We start from the raw sequence: 23,313 nt of genomic DNA on the forward strand, positions 1-23,313 counted from the left end.
TCATCCCTTGTGGAGTTGCTATATGGGAAGCAGGTGTAATTCTTTGAGTGGTGGGCTGAGGGATAGGTACAGGAGTAAGAGTCACAGGTTGTGGTGTTGTGGTGGTGTGGTGGTGGGGCCCCTGGTTGCTCCTCAGGAGGTTTTGGAAAACATTTCCTCTGGTCCATGAGCATAGCCTGAAGATCCTAGACGAAGGATCTGGGCACTTGTACATTATCCTGCATAGTTGGAGGATCAGTATAATATACGTAGGGTTTATAATGACTCTGAAGCTAATAATGTTGAAAATATTATCTTTCATCATCATAATCGTCATCCTAGCATTTAATATGCAGCTCTGAAGGGCTGCGTCCTGGTCCAAAAGGGCCATCATCAACAGATTCCTCAAGGTCCAGTAAATGGCTGGGAGGCAAAGGTGAGACCTTGCTAGGGAAGGAACCACAGGACATATCATCTTGGATATTTTTGCAATCTTAATCCTTGTCAAAAGTGGCATTGGAGGAGGAATGAAAGTATCTCATCTTGGTGTCATAGTCGACATTGTCAACATATTTATTGTCAACGGGATCATAATTGAAGGAATCATTGTCAATAAAGTCCATGTCAACGGAGTCCTCGCCCATGGGACAATCTATGGGGATGTCAACAGGATCTTCGTTGATGCCTCAATCTTCATCGACCAGATGGGAGGCTGTTGTCGGTTTAGCCGTTGACGGTCTTCAGGACAAGACAGTGTTGATGGTGGTCACCGACAATCTTGCTGTCGATGGAGATGGTGCCTTTGGAAGGGATTTGACTGAGGATTTAAGCCTTGTAGACAGGTTGGAGGAGGAGGCATGAGAGCAGTCTCTATCACTTATAGAAGGTGTAGAAGACGTTGATAAGGCTGTCTATGATGACAACTGTTTTTGTTTCTCCTTTTTCTTAAAAGCCCTTATCCTGATGAGAAGTTTTCAAGGATTTCCTGGTCTCCTCAGACGTTCCTTCATGAAACCTAGCTCTCTTCTGAGAACTAGAGGAGGCGTCACTGTCATCCTCAGAAGATTTCCTTTGAGTTTTGGCTGTCTGAAGTCACAAGAGTAGCCTAACCTCCCAGTCCCTCAAAACTTTTGAGGAGACAGTTGCACTCTTTTACCTTTCTTTTAATTTTGTAATATTTATGTGGGCCATCCACATGCACCCATTTCTTCCCACAGGTCTTGCAGGACGGAAAAGGCCTTTCCTGTCATACATTGTAGCAGTAATAAGGTTTAGAAGCTTTCTGAAGAAAACGGAGCAGAACTCGTCACACATGACGTGCGATAAAAATCTGTGGGACTCAGCCTCTCAAGAGTGTTCTAGAGGGTGCTAACTCCTGATTGGTCATAGCTCAATTTTGGACTTTAAGAAAAAAAAAAGAACATAGGCTATTAAACTGATGGCCTAGTGCCATTATAGCCTATGATGGCTTAATATACAGCTTTACTATGGTACCGTGGAACTCCCACTTCGACGACGGGGAATGATTCAAGCATGTGAATCTATGAAGGATCCAATACTGGATAAACGAATGAAGGGCATGACAGATAGACAAATAATTCAATGATAGTGTGGGACAGACTGCTATGCCCATGTACTCCACTTATTTTGCTACCTAGTGTAGCACTGTTAGGCTTAAAGACTGGTTATGCCTCATTCCTTTTTTCCTGAAACCTATTTTGCACCCACTACATCTGCTGAGAAGCAGAGCAGTATGCTACATCCTATAATATGTTAGCTGCTTGTTAAACCTTTCAAAAAAAAACCCTCCAGTTTCAATACGAAGTATCACTTCTATTGAGTCCTAGAAGCCATGATGTGTGTGTTTCCCGAAATACTTCATGTATGTGAATAAGTGCATCTATTTTAACCCCTTCGGTGCTCATGATGATCCCTGGCCATCATGAGTCACGGTGGGCGTGTGTGCACGACGGCCGGGGGGCCATCCAAACCATGCCCAAGAATGGAATGTCCAGCACCGCGGAGGAATTCGCGCCGCAGCCAAGGTGTTAAAAGCTACATCTTTCTCTATGTCCATCAATACTGCCACAGCTTTGTCTAATGGATCACTAGATAAAGGAAGTTTAAAATGTCTGCAAAACTCCTTCTCAATCTTCTACTATATTCCAGACACTATCCATCACGAAGGTATATCTTTTGAGTTGAGTGTATTAGACATATGCTGACATTGATCCAAGTGCTCTTCAAAATTTCTTAAATCCTTCCAAATTCCATTTCCTTTTTAGTGCATCAACTCTCCTGCATGTGCTATTCTTTTCTGGAGTGATTCAATAAAAGTGGGAGTCACTGTTACTTTAAATTTTTTTGTAGGATTCAATTGATATTGAGACTGGTAAGGCAGTGGCTTCTACTGTATGGCCAATATATAGTGCATATGGCTGGGGTCAAACTGGGGTGGCATGGTGAGCAAATGAATGATGGATTAAACAAAGATCTTTGTGACGGGGTGAATGTTTTCAGCATTCCATCTATCATTTTACCCTTTTGCTTTTGTCGCCCTAAGTGGGAAAGGTATGCTCAGATGTGGGTCCCGTGCTCACTGCACCAATGGATTCAAACTAGCCTGGCAAATTTGGGGCGATGCACCAAAACCGGTTCATAGATGCTTGTTTCTGGTCAATGGATGACCTGGCTTTGCAGTTCGAGCTGGACTGTTTGCATATGGCAGGGTCCAAACAGGGGTGGTGTGGTGAGCAATAGAATGATGGATTAAACCCAGATCTTTGTGACTGGGGTGAATATTTGCATTGTTCAGCGTTCCATCCATAATTTGTTTATATAGTGCTGGCATTTGATGATGCAGTCACAGAAATGCCTTGTTATACTGAGGGAAAGAGGTGCACTGAAAGTCTCCAATGTACTATGCATCAATAATGTGGCATATTGTGCCTTAGTCAGAGGATGCATTTGATCCACACCACCCTCCATTACCGAATGTGGTATTAAAACATATTTGTAAATTTAACAATATATTCTGAAGGTTAAGACATTCTCATATTCTGATTGGTCTGAAACCCCTACTAAATTTAATATTAATGTCATATAATTCCTATCTAGAAATCAAAATGTGTGGACATAACTGGAACACATTTCTCCTAAAAACTGATTAAAGGGTTGATGACGGAACTGTTTTTTAAAGACATAAAATCATATATAGATGCTATGGGCTTTTTCTACTAATTGAATTAATTTCCAAACCTTCTGAAATGCCAAGGCATATATGTATGCAACACTATGGTGTTTGGACTGGGAGTTGAGGGTGAAGTATGAGTTACTTACCTTCGGTAACGATGTACCTGGAAGAGACGATTCTAGCCGCAGATTCCTTAACGTAGGATTATCCCCAGGCGTGAGAATTTTCTTTGCCACAGCAACTCTGCGCGCTGGGGGGCGGTACCACGTGACTTCGCCCTGACGTCGTCCGCGGGCGTGACGTCAGCAAGGTCACATAAGCCCCTGCCTGGTGCGCCGACGTCAGTTTTCTTCGGTGAACTATTCCGCGCCACAAAGCGGAGCTATCACAAACAAAAACTGTGAGAATATGGGAACAGTGTGCAAAAAAATCAGATAAACAGAAAAGGAAGAAGCAAATGGCAAGGAACAGCACCATTCGGGAGAGTGCCAGGCACTGTGGCACCGAAAGTCATATGAGGGAAGAGCAGTGGCGGCTGGTGACATTTGAAAGTGGTGGGGCGTAAATACTGCACTGTGGCGAGCGAGTGCAGCAAGCAAGGCCGAACCACCTATGTGGGGTTCGGGGGTTCTCCCACGAGAACATTTTGAAAAAAGGGTGGGCAAATGGTGTATTCTCAAGCACATTTGAGAAAGAGGTGGCTTGGCGAATACATCTCTGGGAGTAGCCAGACAAGTCTCTTTGCACAGATACATCTCTCGCCCTGCATTCACATAGGCACAGTCACCCTGCACTCATAGACCCATTACTCACCCTTCCCTGACACATTACTAAGCCAGCAATCACCCATCCACATCACTCACTCTGGGCTCACACAGGTACACTGCTCACCCTGCACTCACACAGACATCACTCACCTTGCACTCACACAGGCACACTGCTCACCCTGCACTCACACAGACATCACTCACCCTGCACTCACAAAGACATCACTCACCCTGGACTCACAAAGACATCACTCACCCTGGACTCACACAGGCATCACTCACCCTGGACTCACACAGACATCACTCACCCTGGATTCACACAGGCACACTGCTCACCCTGCACTCACACAGACATCACTCACCTTGCACTCACACAGGCACACTGCTCACCCTGCACTCACACAGACATCACTCACCCTGCACTCACAAAGACATCACTCACCCTGGACTCACACAGGCATCACTCACCCTGGACTCACACAGGCATCACTCACCCTGGACTCACACAGGCACACTGCTCACCCTGCACTCACACAGACATCACTCACCCTGCACTCACACAGGCATCACTCACCCTGGACTCACACAGGCACACTGCTCACCCAGCACTCACACACACATCACTCACCCTGCACTCACACAGACATCACTCACCCTTCACTGCACTGCACTCAATAGGTTTCCTTTATTACAGCCTGTCTAGGCCTGGCATTGCCTGGTGACAGACTACAGTAGATAACACCACGTCTGCTGGGGCCTCTGAGCAGGTGGGGGGTGCTTAGCACAGACCCGAGAATGCAAGCAACCTCCCCACAGACACTGGCGTTATTGTAGTTGTAGGCTGTTAGTCACTGCATGCGAAGACGTTCAGCAATTGCCCCCAGCTGTGTTTGCGCCCCGAAGACTGACATCATTCAACCACGATCTGTTAGAGCCAGGTAAACCAAAACAAACATCGACAAATAAGTTTCCTGGCTCCCCATGAACTTGTCTCCAAAAGGTAGTAATGGGCTAAAATCTAAATGCGCTTTATTTTCATCTGGTATTCCATCAAAGAAAAACCTGTTCCCCTGACTCGCCCTCTCCCCCCTCCAACTTTCTCTCTCCTCTCTGGGTGTGCTGTGTTACTAGAAGCCCTTTGCAGATGTGTAAAAAGAGGTTAATACGTGTGTAATACTTTCAATGGGAGAGTACAGGCAATCCCCAGAGACACGTAATGTTTTTAATTGAAGAGTGCTGGCACTATTCAAAAACTAGCAGGTACTCTGGTACAGAGTACCTGCACTTCTATTTTTCCATTTCAAGCACAGGATGTATGTGTTACTCGGACCTGTAGCTTAATATAAATAACGTGCCGATTGCAGCTATAAACGTTTAACTAACCTCAGACGATGACAATCCGAGTGAACCTCTTTCCTATTAGTGATTTTTAGTAACACGCAGATCTCTCTGCAGCGGGTGTGTTATCCCGCTGAACTACCAACACCTACAGTCCTTTATGTTCATGTCCCAGCATGGCACGTCGCTCCGTCACCCTGGCAACATTCTGTTTTATGAAGAATTTCTCTAGCTGGAAAGGAAGCTGGCTTGACCTCATGCTTGGGCCTGTCATAAAATCTTTTACCATCTGCAACTCTGCAGACGATGCTTCCACTTGGCTGCTCCAACCTGCCGGCCACACTACAGAGCCCGAGGCACCAGGGCCTCGGATATTGCCATCAGATGAGGGAGAAAAGCGGTTTCGTGCCAGAAATCTATCTATAAATATACTGCTGCGAGCATGCAGGATTGAAAAGAAAATGCGGCCGATTCCCGAATCACTCAAAACTCCGTTTCTAGTCTTAACATTAATCACCCACCCACCACCAGGAGAACACTAGTCTTAAAGCAACGTATGCTTACATTAGCCTGGGTCATGTCGCGCAGGGCCGGGGGTTAAAATGAAACTTTTCAAAACTTACCAGGTCCGCGCCGTCTGTGCTCCGGGGTCCCGGTCCCATTGCTGTTGGCGCCTAGCCGCCTACAGGAACATCCGCCGATCCTCCACAGCCAATCCTGGCGCCTTAGGGCACAGTTACTCTCTGCCCGCCCAGCCCATTAAAAGACGGAGGCTTGAGCCTTGTGCCAGCCACAGCAGGCACTAGTGCGCATGCGTGGGCACGGAGACAAATTGGCCCTCCGTCCCCACTCACGCGCACTTGTGCTGCTGCCCCTGGTGTGACAAAGTAAATGCCTGTCAGTTAGCATGACGTCGGGGTCGGGCCGCCCAGGTGGGCGGTCCGACGTCATGCTATCTCACAGGCATTGTCATGATGCATCGATCTCGGACTGAACTTAAGTAAACTGACTAAGAGTTCAGTTTACTTAAGTTCACAAAAGCCGAGGGAGCTGCGGTCCGGACGGCTGGTAGGGGGGCAACGCCCCAGCGCCCTTAATGGACGCACCGCCACTGGGGAAGAGTCTAGCACAGCTACTGCGAAGAAACCCTGCAAGCAAATACGACATCCTCCCTGGAGGCAGAAAAGCATGTGAAAAATGTCACAGCAGACGAAGAGGCCTGCAACCAGTCTATAAACAGTGAAGGACAACAAGGCCATAACAGAAGAGCAACGACAAATTACCCCAAGACAACACCAGCAAGGAGAGGCGCATTTCCTGTAAAGAGCTAAGGGCCCCCAACTCAGAGGACTACAGTACCCATGAACCCACCAACCAATCCCCAGAAAGGAAGGAGTGATCAAACAAACAGAACAAAGCATCCCACTAGGGAGGAAGTCAAAGAGGCCACTCGCTGAAGACAAAACCACTGGGAGGCAGGAGAGTGCAGAAGACCAAAATGAAGGTCCTCGCAGAATGGGGAGGAAGGGCGGGTCGTGAAGTAATCTGCGGCTAGAACCGTCTCTACCAGATACATAGTTACCGAAGGTAAGTAACTTGTACATCGCATAGAGACTACTAGCCACAAATTCCTTAACGTAGAATAGATATGCTAGCCATATCCAGAAGGGAGGAGGGTCTGCGAGAGAGCCTCCCAGTAGGAAGAAACACCGGGCCCCAGCAGGGGATGTGTAATGGGGACAAGAAGGGCGGCCCAGCCCCTACCAAACAGAAGAAAGCAAGGACGAGGCAAAGGGAGGCCAGGGCCCCCAAGCCCAACCAAGGTACCAGGGACATCTGTCAGAAAGCCCCAGAGGGACAGACAACGGCAGAGGAGCACCGAAGAAGAAGAGAATCACCCCAAAACTCCAAGGAGAAAAGGTTGAAATGGAGGCTAAGTCCTCCACAGGAAAACACACAAAGTGAAGGGGACAGCTGAACCGGCCATAGCCTCGAGTCAACAGACAAGGCAGGGACGGCTCCACAGTGAAGAAAGGCAGGCGTGAGAAGAAAGACGTAGTCTTGCAAGGCTCCAGCAGAACAAGAGGCAGGAGCAAAAGGGCCCACGCCAAGGCCCCCGGCTGTGTGTCAGAAAGAGCAGGTATGCGCAGCCAGCAAGTACCATGAGGCCGAGCGCCCAGACCAAGCCAAGCGCAAGACGAAGGCAAAGGTCAGGGAAATCCAGAACAACCCCTAAAGGGAGACCATTCCGGACATAAACCGACCCATGAAAAGAAGTGGGACCTGCCAGAAGAAAAGAGGAGAAATATGTAGGACGGACTAAAGCCGTCAACCAGAAAACAGGAAAATACCAGGACATCCTATCCCCCCTGGAACATCAGACAGAGGACCATGCCGAAACGCCGGGAAAAATGGGCACAAACACCACAGCACAAAGCCGCTGATGGCATGCCAAAGCTGGTCCAGCGATGCAGCGATACTGAAATGACAGAACCTGGAGCAGCGCAAGCAACGCCCAGACAAAGATCAAAGAAACTGCACCAGCGGTTTACAGTGATGCCAGGGAAGGCGAGGAACCCACAAAGGGGAGTCCACACCCTCCCAGTGTAGGAAAAAGCTATACAATAGCTACAAGTACCCCACTTAGGGTAAGACATGTCCCAAACAAAACATGGGAACCACTCGGAGGGAAAAAATCCCGCATCAGAGGAAAAGAACATAAGGACCTGCGGTTAGAACCACAGACGGCTTATCAATCAGCCAAAAAATACACAATTGCCAGGGGGGAGGGCGCTGTACCAGCAGCCAACAGTAGAGAGGGGCCAACCAAGGGACCCTAAAGGCACAGCAAACCACACAGAACACACAGACTGTTTAATCAAAACACCAGATTCCAGGAAAAAGGTGGGATAACGCCTCCCATCAAGCCCCGGAGGATCAACAATCCAAGCTTACGGAGGGGAAGGAGGACGGAAACCCCAAAGGAGATGTTGAATGGCGGAGTCCATGTGGGTTTTAAACAAAATAACCCCATCAAAGGGCAGGTCAACCAGACGCTCCCTAATATTCTAAGGAATAACACTATCTCGCAGCCACGCATGGCAACGGAGAGCCACAGAGCTGGCCATAGCGCGGCCGAGAGCATCAGCAACATCCAAGGCCACACAGAGAATAAACGCGGCCAACGCCCAACCATCCAACACATGGTGCCGTAGATCAGCGTGGGCACCTTTGTGGGAGACGAGAGACAGAAGGGACCCCACAGAATCCCACAGGCTGGATGTAGCCCTGGCCAACACACAAAGTGTGTTGAGCGCTCGCAAAGCAGCACTGGAGGAAGCCAAGATGTTACGCCCCCATGTGTCCAACCACTGGGCATCCCGAGATGGAGGAAACAACACCAAGTGCAAAGAAGGAAAAGCAGTCTGCAGAAGAGGGCCCTGAGTAGAAGGGTGGAAAGAAAAGGAAACTGGATCGTGCAGAGCAGGACGGAGTAGGAGCGGCTGAGCACCGGATCACCCGTGGCAGGACGCCCCCAAGCCCCCAGAAGAGTTGTGGAGCGAAGCTTCGAATGGAAGAAGCAGCTCACGTCCACCAGAGCCCTGGTGGAGAACTTACAACAGATGATCCGTAGGGAATGGGGTGACGGGGTCACCCATCTGCAAAAAGCCAGCGGCCGTGGAAATAGCCCAAACAAAGGCTACACTGGCCTCCGTAGGGAGTCGTGGGAGAGAAAGCAATTCCTCCGTGGGCGACGGCTGTAAACCGAGCCATCCGTCCCCAGGTCCAGCTGGAGGAATAAACGGCCAGGCTCGGAATAGTGTAGGATCCACGGACGAGTGGGGGGCCTGAGGGGCTTCCGGGGAAGGTGGAGAAGCCGGCGGAGCAACCAACCGCGAGCTGTGGAAGAGAGGGTTCGAGGGTTGAGGCCGCGGGAACAGGGAGGAGCCCTCCCTAGAAGCCTCCGGTGAAAAGCAACGACGCGGCGTCCCGTCTCTGGAGAAGAAGAGACCAGGAGATGACAAACCTCCAGAGAGGAAGGAACCTCTGGAGACGAGACGAGGATCTGATGCCGGCACTGCACCATGGAGTTCGTCACCGGCGCCGGTGCGACGTCGATCGGCGCCGGAGTGGACATCCACCACCACGTGCTCCCTAGGAGAATGGGGCGGGGCGGAGCCGGTTCGGCTAAGGAACGGCGCCGAAAAGGCGCTGGCTCGACCACACACGAGACAGCCGCCTGCGTAGAGGACCAGGAGGGACTCGGGTAAAGCGCTCCGGCCCCGGCTTCCACCCGCGGCACCGCCAGGGCCGGGGAGGAAAGCCTTTAGTGCCGAAAAGGCGTCAGCTCTGCCTCTGGCGAGGCAGCCACCTGCCTAGCGGACCGATTGGGACTCAGGGACGAGCCCTGAGTCCAGGCTATTTCCTGCGACGCCAGAGGGAGCCCAGTAGGGATTTGCGGCGAGACAGGGACGCCATGGGTTGAAGATGGGAACGCCACAGGGCCGTACCTCGACAATGCCAGACCCCCACAATCTGAAGATGAATTCGTCGGCGTCGAAGCATCCGGCGACTCCGCAGAAGGCCCCGCGCAAGGCAATGCATCCGCGGACGTCTCAGGAGGAGGATGGGGCTAAAGAACCTGCAGAGCTGTAGCGTAGGTTTTCATTTGGGCCATAGTCGCCCGACACCAGGAAACGGCGGGTAGGGTGGAGACGGGCGAGGGCGCACGTCCCGAGGGGAACCCGCGCCCTTCACCGAACGAGGACAAGGCCTCGGAAACAAGCTGCAGGACCTACCAGCGGAAGATCAACGCCCTTGGGGCAGCGGCGGAGGGCGATGCCGCAGTCGGAATCGGCGGCTCCTGGCTTCTGAGGTAGGGGACGGACGTTGGGACTACACCGACCTGGAGAAGCGGGCCGACAGCAATTTCATCCGGCACTCCTGCCGGGACTTTGGTTTGAGGTGCTGACAAACGTCGCAGTCCGTGGAGTCATGGTGCTTGTCAAAACACCACATGCAGATAGGGTGAGGGTCCGTTGCCAACATCTGACGTGCACGAAAAGTACACGTCCTGAAGCCCGAAGTCATTTGCACACTGTTCCTCACAGCAAAGTGTGAAAATAAGGCCTGAAAACAGGCAAGGACGCGATCCGGATCCGCGTTGCACACGGAAAAGAGGAAAAACTGATGTTTGTGCCCCGGGATGGGGCTTATGTGACCTTGCTGACATCACGCCTGCGGACATCAGGGCGGAGTCACGTGGTACCCCGGCACGCAGAGATGCTGTGGCAAAGACATTTTTTACGCATCCAGTCTCTCGCCTGGGGATACTTCTACGTTAAGCAATCTGCGGCTAGTAGTCTCTATCAGATAAGGTATTATGGATCTCAAAGAAGGGGGAATAGGGTAAAGAGATTAAAGCATACAACAACAACCTTGTAAGATACCATAATTTCCTAATAGCTACCAAAATAAGACTATTGCCATGTTCCTAATACACATTTCTAGATGTGAATAAATCTGTGGACATAAATGCACTGAACACAGAACCCAAAAATCAGTTACTGCAGTGACACTAAGCAATTGTAAAGTTTTTTTCCCACAATGATGACAGCTGTTTTCTGTGACATTTACCTTCAGCTGAACATTTTTTGTGTTAAATTAGGATAGATTTAACTTCCATTACAATTCTCTTGCAAATTGATTTGCAAAATGTACTTTGTACTTCTCTAGTCATCAACTTTTATGTATAAATAACTCACTGATCATTAAACATGTTTTGTTAATGTATTTGCATTTTAAAATCTCAAAGCAAGGGGGCGTGGCTTGACGGGCGCTGATGGCGGACGTGGCTCTCTAGAGCTCCCGCTAGCCCAGCGATTATCCTTCACTTATCCTGGCCCTCGGACCCTGAATCTTGTGCCACGAGTGCTGTAACGGTGGCGGACAGTGCTGGGAGCCGTCCGATCCTGGTGGCGGTGCTCCCGGGACATCCGGAGCGGCGGAGCCGGCCGGAGTGAAAAGCGGCCTAGACCCGGACGCCAGCGCCGGGGCCTCGATTTTGGCGTCCCTGGCCCTGTGGGCTCGTGTGAGGCCGAGTGGCCTGCCTCTCTGTCCGATCCCCGGGCTGCCTGGCGTTGACGGAGAGCCGGGGTGATCCCTGGGTGCCCCTGCGGCGGTGGGGGCTGGAGCTGGTGCACCGGGGGCTGCAGAGGACGAGCGGCGGCCTGCCTGGCCTGGGCGAAGCAGGGACCTCGAGTTTGGAGGCGCCCCGCCTGGCCGCGCCGGCTCCTGTTCCCGGGGCTGAGGTGCAGTGGTAGCGAGGCCCGAGAGCGGCGGGGCCGGGGGTGGCCAACGTCGGCCTGCAGCGTCCATCATAGCGGTGTCCACTGGAGTGGCGGCCTGGAGCTGGTGGGACAGTCTGGAGTGGGGAATAAGAGCGTGGTGCCTCCTGCCGCCTGGGGACCCGAAGGCATAGCTGGTGACTGCGGTGAGGCGGCTCGGCGGGAGGATTTCTTGACACCTGAGACAGTCGGGGTCCCCTGAGAATACCGGGGACGGTGTGGTGGCGGTGCGGGCCTTGGGCTGCAGGCGCGAGGAGGGTGGGCGCCAAGCCCGGTCTGTGGACCCTGAGGTGCGGCCCTGGGGGGGCACCGGTCCGGTGGATTGGCTGTGCCCTCTATCCCCGCTGGTCCGGAGAAGTGGACTGCGGCGCATCGGCGCCTCTCTTGCCCCCCCCTGACTCGGGGCCCGACGGCGGACTGTGGATGGTGGAGGTGGCTGGCGTGGATCTGCGGGGTCCCGAGACGGTAGGGTGCTGACCTGGTCGCTTTGCCTGCTGCTGGTGCCCGGTGTGCCGTCGACTGCACCTACTTGCTAGACTTTGGCTGGGTGGTGGCGCCTAGGTGTGGCGCAGTGGCCGGCAGGACTCGGATTCCCCAGTCTCCCTCCGTGTGGTAGCAGATCTTCGATTACAGTCTCGGGGAGCCTGATCATAACCAGAGGCGGGGGTGGCACGGGCGCCACCAAGCAGGGCCCCATTGATAAGTTCACCGGACCTGGAGGAGGCTCGGGCGGCCGGGGAGGGCCAGAACACCGGACCGGACAACGCGGCGCTGATGGCGGCCATCAACCAGTCCAGGGACATGCTGGACGCAAAGATTGGCGCGGTGGGGGCTGATGTGATGCTGCTGCGCCAGGATCTCCGCAACGCAGTCGCCCACATCACGGAGACCGAGACCAGGGTCGCAGAGGTAGAGGGGGACGTCGGCACTCTTAAGAAGAAAGTGGCGGATATGGAGAGGATCCAGAAGGGCCTGGCGCTTCGAGTGGAGGATGCAGAAGGGCGAGTGCGACGGAATAACCTGCGCTTCGTCGGCTTTCCGGAGGATTGCGAGAAGGGCCCTATGGATGCCTTTCTGGCACGGTGGTTGGAGAGTTGGCTTCCCCCGGACACCCTGTCGCGGTGCTTCGTTGTGGAGCGCGCACATAGAGCCCTGATGCAGAAACCGCCGGCGGGAGAACGACCTCGGCCCATCATCGCCAAAATCCTGAACTTTCATGATAGGGATGTCATACTCCGGGAAGCGAGGATCAAAGAGACATTGTTATTTGACAATCACAGAATTATGATCTTCCCGGATTACACCAAGCTGGTCCAGCAACAGCGACACTCCTTCCTGGCGGCGAAGGCCAAATTGCGTGGCCTGAAAATCCAATACTCTCTGCTCTATCCGGCCCGTCTTCGGGTGATCTTCAATTCCAGGACACACTTCTTCGACTCTCCGGAGGCCGTCTTCCAGTGGACGGATGAGACGATCAAGATCCGACCGAACGCCCAGCCGGGGCTGAGCTCTGGACCCTCGCGCAGCTCATCCCAGGAGCGGAGCGACCCACCCGGTAAAGGGAAACGTCATCGAAAGTCCCGCTCGCGACGGAGGTCCTTGTCCCGGGACCCCCTCTTGGGGGACACGCAGCTCGACACCGACCAATCTGGCAAGGAATCCTGATCACTCTACGACGTTAGCACTTGCCGATTGCCGTTGGTCCATTGCTGTACTCTGTGGCTGATTGGACCTTGATGGTGGAGCTGACATTGACTGGTGCAGTATGGATTTATGTTTTAGCAGGGCTTGGGAGTCCCGGGGGCTGGTTGATATCTGATGTGCCTTACTTGTGGACCGCATGCTTGTGGGTTGGGGGTTCGGGGCACTGTTTCTGGGCTGCCTACTCCTCTTGGGGTTGGGGGGTGGTCCTAGGGGTGTGTCCAGTTGGTGGGGGGAATAGTTGGGATCCATTGGTATGGTTGGCTTTAGGCGCTCTGTTCTGGGCCTGAAGCTCCCCGTGCCGCGACAGGTACTTCAATGTTTTCTGAGGTATAGGGGTGGGGGGTGGGGCCGGGGTGCTGGGTTGTTTGGGTATTGGGGCTGGTTGAGGGGGGCGAAGGGGGTTGGGATTGTTCTTATTGGGGTGCACGTGATTCTTGTGATATATGCTACTATGGTGTTGGAGACCTGGGTCGGGTCTTGGAGGCTGCAGAGACTTACTCATCAAGACAATGGTTGATATCCAGCGACCTGTACAGGCTAGTGCCTCTATGCGAATTTTGAGCTGGAATGTCCGGGGGCTGTTGGACAAGATCAAGCGTGGGGCTGTGCTGCGCTGGGGCAAGAGGGATTTGGCTGATGTGATGCTCCTTCAAGAAACACACATGATTGGCACTAAAGCTTTGAGTCTACAGCGGTTTGGCTTCCATCAGGTGTTCCATGCAGGGTTTGCCAGGGGCTCGAGGGGGGTGGCCATTCTTGTCCACAGACGGCTGTCGTACACTCATGAGCGTCACTGGCTTGATCCCCAGGGTCGGTATGTCTTTGTGCAGGGGAGGATTGGAGTGGAACCGGAGGTGTTTGGCAGTGTGTATGCCCCTCCCCCGCTGCAGTGGTCTCTGGCGGAGAGACTATTTGACTTGTGGACTGAGATTCCCCACTCCTTGGCAGTGATTGGGGGCGACTGAAATGATGTTGTGGATGTGAGTCTGGATAGGCGGAGGTTGCAGGGGGTCGCGGCCGCGGCCTCGCCCACGCGGCTGTGTGCACTGATTGATGGCTTGGGCTGGGTGGACGCATGGAGGCATCTGCATGCCAGGGAGCAGGAGTTCACATATATCTCGGCAGTGCATGGTTCCCTCTCGCGCTTGGATTGTGTGTTTGTGCCGGGGGCCTTCCTTGACAGGGTGAAGGGGGCTGCGATCCGGCCTCGTGGGCTGTCCGACCACTCCCCAGTAGCAGTACAGATTGACCTGTGCAAGTCACGCCAACCGTTCCGGTGGCGGATGTCTTCGTGGCATCTGCAGCGGCCGGCCTACACCCAGCATCTGCGCAGCGCGATCGCCCGTTATTGGCAGGACAACCTTACGGAAGGGGTGGACGCGGTGACTGTGTGGGAGGCCATGAAGCCCGCCCTGAGAAGTCTCGACATAGCCTGGTGTGCTTCTGCCCGCCGAAGTCGGCAGGAGAGCATTGTCACAGCGGCAGAGCGGGTGGGGATGCTGGAGACGCGCTACCGGGGGGGGGTGATGATGGGGCGCTGCGACTGCTTTTACAGGCACAGCAATCCTACGCTTCGGTGTTAATGGATGAGGCTCGCCAGGCGTGGCTGGCTACTCGGAGCAGGGTGTACCAATGGGGAGACAAGTCTTGCACCATGCTCCATAGGCTCTGTCAGCAAACGATGCAACCGATCACCCTGCCTGGGCTTACGGGCGAGGATGGGGCAGTTATAACGGACCCTGCGGTCCTTGCAGCGAGCTTCGCGCGCTACTATGCGCGACAATACGCCTCTCGAGAAAGCCTTTCGCCCGAGGCGATAAAGGGATTCCTTGTGGAGGTCCCTCCACGCGCGGTCTCCGATGAGGTCCGGGAAGCCTTAGACCTCCCCCTGACGGCGGAGGAGCTGGGGGATGCATTGGGTCAACTTAACGTAGGTAAGGCGCCGGGACCGAGTGGGTTCCCCAGCGAATTTTATAAGAAGTTCCACTTGCAGCTGGGGCCGCACTATATGCGGGCGTTGGAACTGGCGCGGGAGCATGGTAGTCTGCCCTCGGACTGGCGCCAGGCCGAAATTGTGGTCTTCCAGAAACCGGGTAGGCCTCCCGACAGTCACGAGTCCTATCGCCCAATCTCCCTGATTAACTTTGAAGCCAAGCTCTTGGCCAAGGCGCTGGCGAACCGCCTGCTCCCGCATATCACTGATCTCGTCCACCCGGCGGGCTTTATGCCACACCGGGCAACGAGACACAACATACGACGTGCACAGGTGGCAATTGACGCTGTGGGGGCGACCGGGGATCGGGCAGCGCTGTTGCTCGCGGACATCGATAGGGCGTTCGATTCGGTCAGCTGGACCTATCTTTTTGCCCTTCTGCCGCTTCTCAACCTGGGGCCGGTGTTCATCTCTTATGTGAAATTGCTCTATACAGACATAACTGCCTCGGTACGCGTTTCTGGGGCGATATCCAAGAAGTTCCCCATTGCCAGGGGCACTCGTCAGGGGTGTCCCCTTTCCCCTTATCTTTTTGCGCTGGCCATGGAGCCGCTGGCCGTACAGGTGCGCTTGGACGCACTGTATCGGGGCTTTGTGTGGGGGGCGGACCTCTCGGATCGTATCGCTTTGTATGCGGACGATGTCCTGTTCTTCATGGCTGACCTTCACCGCACAGGCCCTCGTGTACTGGATATGATGCGGGAGTTTGGCGAGGCGTCTGGGCTTTTTCTCAACCCACGCAAATCGACCCTGTGGGTACTAGGGGATGAACCGGAGCCATGCCCCTGGGCCGCAGCCCTACAGGTGGTGACCGGGGGCCTGAAATATCGGGGCGTCTTCCTGTCGGCCTCGGCCACGGTGGCGTGGGACCGAAACATGCAGCCGGTGTGGGACAAGGTTCAAATGGATGTTAAGACTTGGTCACGCATGCCCCTCAATATATATGGTAGATCTGCTATTTTTAAGATGGTCGCCCTGCCACGGCTTCTTTACCAACTACAGAATTACCCGCACAGGATTGACCCGCAGTGGTTCCGCCGTGTTAACTCAGTTCTTGGCCGGTTCTTGTGGGCCGGGGGTGCCTCCAGGGTGGCACTGCGGACGTGCTTCCTATCCACGTACTGTGGCAGTCTAGCTACCACTGACCTCCTGTCCTATTATCAAGCCTCCCACCTTCTGGTGCTCAATGAGTGGTGGTATGGTGATCATAGTGACCCGGCATATGCGCTAGAGCACTTTCTGATGGGGGATGCCACGCTCCATACCTTGCTGTACTCGGCCAGAAGGAGGAAGGGGCTGCCGCGGGTCACCCAGGTGGTTTTCGCGATTTGGAGACAAGCCTTGCACCGCATGGGTTGGTGGGGCAGGCTGACCGCCGAGACTCCACTGTGGAATAATGGTCTGCTCCCGGCACTGGCTTCCCTGTCAGGATTTGGAGGCTGGGACGCGATCGGGATTTCATCTCTTGGCCACGTCCTTACCGGGACTACGCTTAAATCCTTCCAGGACCTAAGCTCCGAATTTAATATGCCCAAGACCCAATTCTTCAGGTACCTTCAGCTCCGCCATGCCCTCAGCCCGAGCCTAGTGGGTCTGGACCTACTTCCCGACTTCAGCCCCATTGAGGCAAAACTTTTTATGGGGGACTTGGGCGACAGGAAGGTTTCTCAAATATATCGCTCCCTAGTTACGCATTGCTCCTCTTCCCTCCGGTCGCTGAAGGCCTCCTGGGAGACAGATGTTGGCCCCTTGGATGAGGATGACTGGCGTGAGGCCCTTGAATCCCCCGTGGAGCTGCCATTGCAGTACGCCTCAGGTTTATTCAGTTTAAATACCTCCACAGGGCATACTACACTAGGGAACGACTGTGGAGGGCGGGCCTTATTGCCGCCCGGAGTGCTTGCGGTGTGGTGTTGAACGGGGGACACTCTTACACACGGTGTGGTCTTGTGGGGGCCTGACCCGATTTTGGAATGGGGTCTGGAACTGCCTTTCGGAAGTGCTGGGGTGGGACCTTCCTCGTACGCCTCGGCTGGGCCTCCTCCATGTACTTGAAGACGTTGGGGGCAACATTTACAAACAACACCTTTTGTTACTGGGGCTGGTGGTGGCTAAGCGGGACTTGGCGAGGGCATGGAAGAGTGACCGTGCCCCCCCACTCAGCGCCTGGAAGGCGGGATTAGACTTCCTCATGGGGCTGGAACTGCCTGTGTTTGAGGCCAGGGGATGCCCCCGGAAACATTATAAAATCTGGAAGCTGTGGGCGGATTACAGAGGGCTGACCCTGGACCCTCCAATTGACATTGAGGATGTGCTGCCTCCGGATGTGGACCCTTGAACTTAGGTCGCTGACCGACACCTACATTGCCTTCCTGCTATTGTAGTTATCTTGTGATCACGTGCACTGGGTTAGGGTGGGATAAGGGGTGGGTAGTGGGGGAAGGGTACTGGGGCATGTTTGGGGTTGGTGGGGCATGGGGGGGATTGGGGACTGTTCTTAAATCTTGGGTTCTTGGTCATGCTGCCACCTGCATATTACTGACGGTGCCCTCCTGATTGTGGAGAACTGTATTGATGCTTGCCTGAACTCTTAATAAATGCGGTTATGGAAAATCTCAAAGCAACCAGTGGACTGATCTGAATTTTGTGTTAAGTGTGATAATTACCAAACTCGTATAACGATCCTAGCTTTGTTTCACCTGCAAGTCCCTGTGTAAATAAACAATGACATCCCCCAATGAAGAAACCCATCTTGTGGTTCTTTACGCTGCAGATAAGCACATATGCAGCTAGCAACATTGGGAATTAATCTAAAAAAATAACCTTCTTTAATGCTACATATTAATGCTTAAGAGCATTTCAATTTCCTGTTATGGAAATGTGTCTGTTAATGCATACCTATTTGCTGCTTCTTGATTTTCATCCAATAAACTTAGTTGGTCATTTAATTATTTAAGCATTTTCTATGTGATGCTGATAAGTTTGCAGTTTATTCATAATGCATGTAGTTACTACACACACAGAACAAATAATACCATTGTTTCATGGTTCAAAAGCCACTACAAACTATCAGCAGCAACCACTTCTATTCCAATGTTGCTTTTGAATCTCCAGTGATACTAACCCATTGTCCGGCGATTCCGTTTGTAAGATGATACTATTGGTCTTGTTGTCTATCACGATGTTCGTAATGTCTCCTCCATAAAAACTTGAGCGCGGTGTGCTGACGCAGCTAGAAATAGCAGAGTTCATTGCAGATGACTGGTTAGATCCTGGGATGTTCATGGGAGATGGGGCCAAGGACCTCTGCTTCACCACCTGGTTTACATTCCGCACAGTCTCAAAGACACGCTTCTGATGACCACAGCTAAAATAAAAAGATACTAATTAATTGCTACACACCACAAATATTCAATAGAAAAATATATTCCAAAATATATTAGAAAAGAAAGTACATGTTCATAAGAAAAGTATTTGTTCCTCAGGCAAATAAACTGACAGCCAAGAAGAGAGTTAAGACTTGAACCATGTGTAGTACAACGCAGAGCAGATTTGTGCTGACAGCATAGAAAGGTAACCTCACACAAACCAATTATCTTCTTGTCAACTCCAGGAGCAATTGGTTTTTCTCCCTTCATTACCCTAAAAAGCTGCATACTTCACCCAACTTGTGTAGAATGTTGCTGCATCACCATTTGAGACTGTTGTAATCAACAAAGATTTGGAAATTAAGTAAGGGGACGACTTCCTTTTATCACTACCTCGGTTTCAAAATAACCAAGTATATAATTAGTTAGGCTTTAGCCTTCTTTTGTCAATCAGCCAGCGGTTTACTTAATAAGTGGTCCCAATTAAGTACGGTTCTATCACTCTGGAATGGAATGACTTCTGGGCCAAACCTCAGAGATCTTGAGAGATATGTGGTCTAAAGACTTTCCAAAGAGAGGACAAACCTGGGAGAAACCTGTGTTTTGGATCATACTTTGCTGGGACACAAGAGCAGCAATGGACCCATGGACCACTTGTCCTGTTATTAGGAAGCATTTTTTGGTATCCAAGGTTTAGCATATCACACACCATATTTTATTTGTGGCCCAGTAATCATGACTCTCCTCCAACTTCTCCTCTCCCCTACCTGAGAAACATCACATACTTTGAAGTTTTCTTGAAGCAAAGGCAGGGTATTATGCAGTTATGTAACGAATCAGAGACTACTGTTTCTCCTAATGGCAACAACAACAGATAACGGAGGACGTTGGAGTGGGTCATTACAGTCAGTTCAATGTGATAGTCAGTTAAATGTGTGCATAAGATGCACTTGGACTTTGAAACTCAAAGTGCATAAACACCAGACTCGAAATAAGCAAACCAGCCTTCTTTAAGATGGTTCGAGCGGGGCATCTTAAGATGAGTTTGAAGGAAACAACAAATTGGTTCATTGAAAATATTTCTTGCACACATTGGCTAAAAACAGAGGTCCTGAAAGGCACTAATGAAACTTTCCAATGTTCTTTTGGTGTGCTAGGCAATCTTTAGCCTTCTGAGAAGGGGTGCTTGTTCCCACTATAGGTCAATCCTGAAACAATTGTGACAAAAACAGTGGCGTTCACAGCACAAAGTTCATTAAAAATTAGGTAAAGTGGTGTATGTACTAAAAGCAGTTAAAATCTGGTTATAAAAGTCAAATACCCTACCATTTTTCAAAACATATATGGGATCTGTTCATATTTTGGCTTTCCATTCTGCCTCTCTCCATTAACTCTCAGCCGAACGTTAAGAATTATAATCTTCTTGGAAGAGGGATGAATAGAAATCAAACGTTAACAAATGTTGCAGTCAAAAGTGGTTGACAGCAGAGCTAGACTAATGATAAAGTTCATAAAATAAACCTACTGCTCAATTACATAATGACATACAGCAGACAGGTTATCACAGAACATACAGAATCGAGTCACAAATGAGGATGCATCATTAATATGCTATGAATAGGTAGAAGGCTGCCAAATGACAAAAATGCCTACAATTCAAGAATTTCTTGCAATACTTTAAGGACTGCGGAGGCAGTAATGCCAAATTGGTTACTAGATATCAAAATTGAGTCGTATTAAATAACATCATTGCCTCCAAATTCTGGAATTCATTTCTAGTAATTTAATGGAACATGGCAAGGTGGTGGATACCGAAATGGCTACACCATTGGCGCTCCTACCTTGAGTTGATGAGCTGCCTTGACAAGTTTCTCTACACGTTCTACTTGTTAAACTATTCCACTAGTCTTCTATGTCTTACCAGGAAGAAATACAATCAGTTTATTTATTACTTAATTGTACCACATCCTGACTGCTGCCTCGTAATCCTCTCTTTCACTGAGGTCCACACCCTATTTAGTAGTTCCATTCGACTGCTTTCTGGAGTATGTGACTGTGGTGTCTCCTATTCGCTCCATCTCCTCTGAAAATCCATAAACTGAGCATAAAAGACAACCTACATACACAGAAACAAGATATTCACTAATTCAGTGATAGCATATTGACTACTTCTGTATGTTACAAAGCAAGTCTGGCATAGGGCAGTTTCAGCCAGCAAATTCTGCTTTTAATTTTACTATGATAACCCAAAAAGTGATGAGTGGAATACAGGGATTAATAAAAGCCACTTTCAATTACTTGGAGCCGTATTCCAAATCATTATTTTTCCCCAATATGAAGCTCAAGACAAAGACCATCTATATTTCAATAAATGTTCTGATTTGAGAGTCATGCTCAGTTGTCCAAGTAGTGCTGAGTTTAAGTATCTTTATTCACCAGCAGATGATTCTACGGATTTGTTTTAAAGAGTTAACAGTGTGACAGCTTTTGTAACTAATCTCCTGGTCCGTTTATCATTGAAGCATTTTATACATCCCTGTGGAGATCAGTTTAAGGGTTTCTTTCAGTGCATGCTCTTATCCTGACTGAAGAGTACCTACGTGAGAACTTTAAGGCTCCATCTTTACTTACTAAGTGACTATCCAACTTGAAAGCTTTCGCCCATTTCTCGAGCTGGCTACAGCTAGTGAGATGGGTAATCTGGGGTTCAGACTGCATTAAAAGAACCTTTTTAAGCTAAATATGATTCGGGCTTAAGAATGGTTTTCTTTTTTGGTATGAGGAGTAGATGCCATAATTTTAGGTGCAAATAAACTATTTGTATTACAGTGTGGTGATGCCTTTTTTTGCACATTTTAGAGGACAAATATAATTCAAGTGTACATTTTAAACATCCAGAATGGATTTTCTACCCATTTAGAGTACGAAAACAGGCTTTGGAATTTCAAATGAAATGGAATTGTCTTGCAAAAAGATCACATTTGAAAATGTTATCATTATTTAAGTGCTGACCAATCACAATGGAATTCAGTCAATAATGGTTTCCATCGATTTCTGATAGGATGGAGAAGGTTATATTCCCCTCACTCCACACTGAATGTCCATCCACACTTAAACAATGAATATTTGATATACACTGTGCTCACTTCATCAGAAACTCGCAAGAGCCAAAGCATCTTAATGCACCATGCCTAAAATACATGTGGCATCCTACTCAATTTGTGACAAGCTGTTAAAGTTGCACATAAAAAGCATATACATATGTATGCATAAATATGCTTAAAGGTCAAGTGGATAACAGATGCTTCACTGCTGAAGAAACATTACATAATGCGAAAAAAATTAAACCTAGCTGCTATTCAGTGTCAACTGGTACTCATTTCATATTCCCTTGGCCAATTTTACCATTTGAGGCGGAGTACTTATGAAAATGAATCATGCTTTAAGGTCATACTTAAGTTCCGGGGATTCAGGATCATCCATTTGCAACTCTTTGCGCATTGATCCTTCTATTTCAGCAGCTAATGAGTCCTACATAAAGTAATAGAAAACAGACAACGTTTATAACTTGTGTATTAAACTCTTCTCAGCAAATCAAAATGAATTATTCATTCATAAACATAATTACATGAATAAGAACTGAGTCACCAACATTAATGCAATATGATGTTTTAATAAACAATCCACAAGCAGAGGCAACTTAACTCCATAACACATAGCCATAGCATGAGTTCCCCTTTTCTTTCAGTCTCTATTTCCCTGGATGTGACTGGGCCCGAAATGCTTTCCAATAGACGAATGGACAAACAGACAGACACGGTACAGAGCTGTTTATCCCATGAGCTGGTAGGGCATATAGTCATTTTTTAATTATTAGTAGCTAAAATCAAAATCACCTACCCGTTGCTTATTAATAAAGTTGGACGGTTCAGGTATGACTTGAAGACAAGGGGTTCCAGTAACAAACTGTGTTTATCTGTTATGTTGCAAAATCACTCTCTTTAATGCTAAGATCCACTAGCGAACGAGTACTCTAGAAAAATATATTACTTATTAATCTGGAACCCATAAGACACCCACTTGTACTTCAAGGGGAGAGATGTAATATTATTCAAACACCACTGCATGTCTCCGAGTGAGGACGTCACCGAGACAATTCAAGTTATAAAATGGCTGAAGCCTTTCAGTAGCCCAACAGAATTTGCTTTTCCCAGTTTGGGCTCGGCTAGACAGGGGTGTGTGACTGGAACGATGTTGAAGATGGAGTATCTCCAAAAGTCAAAAAAAGTTGTTTGAAAGCTACCTATAGGCTCATATCCTTACTCATTTAGACTGCAAAGTGCATGCCAAATTCTTCCAGGGATTCTCTTTAAGTCATGGTTACCCTTTCACATCCCAGTGAAGTATGTTTTCTGAATGTGCAGTATACCAAATAGCTTTAGAAGCAAGAAAATATCCCACTGATGCATGGAGGATACCAAATCTGCTAAATGTGTGTGGTTTGTATCAAAGAAGCAGAGAGGTGCCCACTGGTGCTTTTAGTGAACTAGTTGAGTTCCTTCCACCAGAAAAAACTACAAAATGTTTGAAGACTTAAATGAGAAAGGTAGACTTTTAGAACCAA

The 23,313-nt window shown here is 50.0% G+C and overlaps 1 protein-coding gene across 9 annotated transcripts in view; it reads right to left on the reverse strand.

The window, feature by feature from the left end:
• TRAK1 (trafficking kinesin protein 1) overlaps window positions 1-23,313 on the reverse strand; it is a 480,308-nt gene that overhangs the window by 74,711 nt on the left and 382,284 nt on the right. For all 9 annotated transcript variants that reach the window (XM_086941750.1, XM_086941749.1, XM_086941747.1 and 6 more), the window contains 2 exons: window positions 22,144-22,220; window positions 18,446-18,688 (listed from right to left, as the gene is read on the reverse strand). In XM_086941750.1, the coding sequence (XP_086797876.1) occupies window positions 18,446-18,688; window positions 22,144-22,220 (320 nt within the window). The remainder of the gene's footprint in view (window positions 1-18,445; window positions 18,689-22,143; window positions 22,221-23,313) is intronic.

Source organism: Lissotriton vulgaris, chromosome 10 (genome assembly GCF_964263255.1).
Source record: "Lissotriton vulgaris chromosome 10, aLisVul1.2, whole genome shotgun sequence".
Classification (NCBI taxonomy): Eukaryota; Metazoa; Chordata; class Amphibia; order Caudata; family Salamandridae; genus Lissotriton; species Lissotriton vulgaris.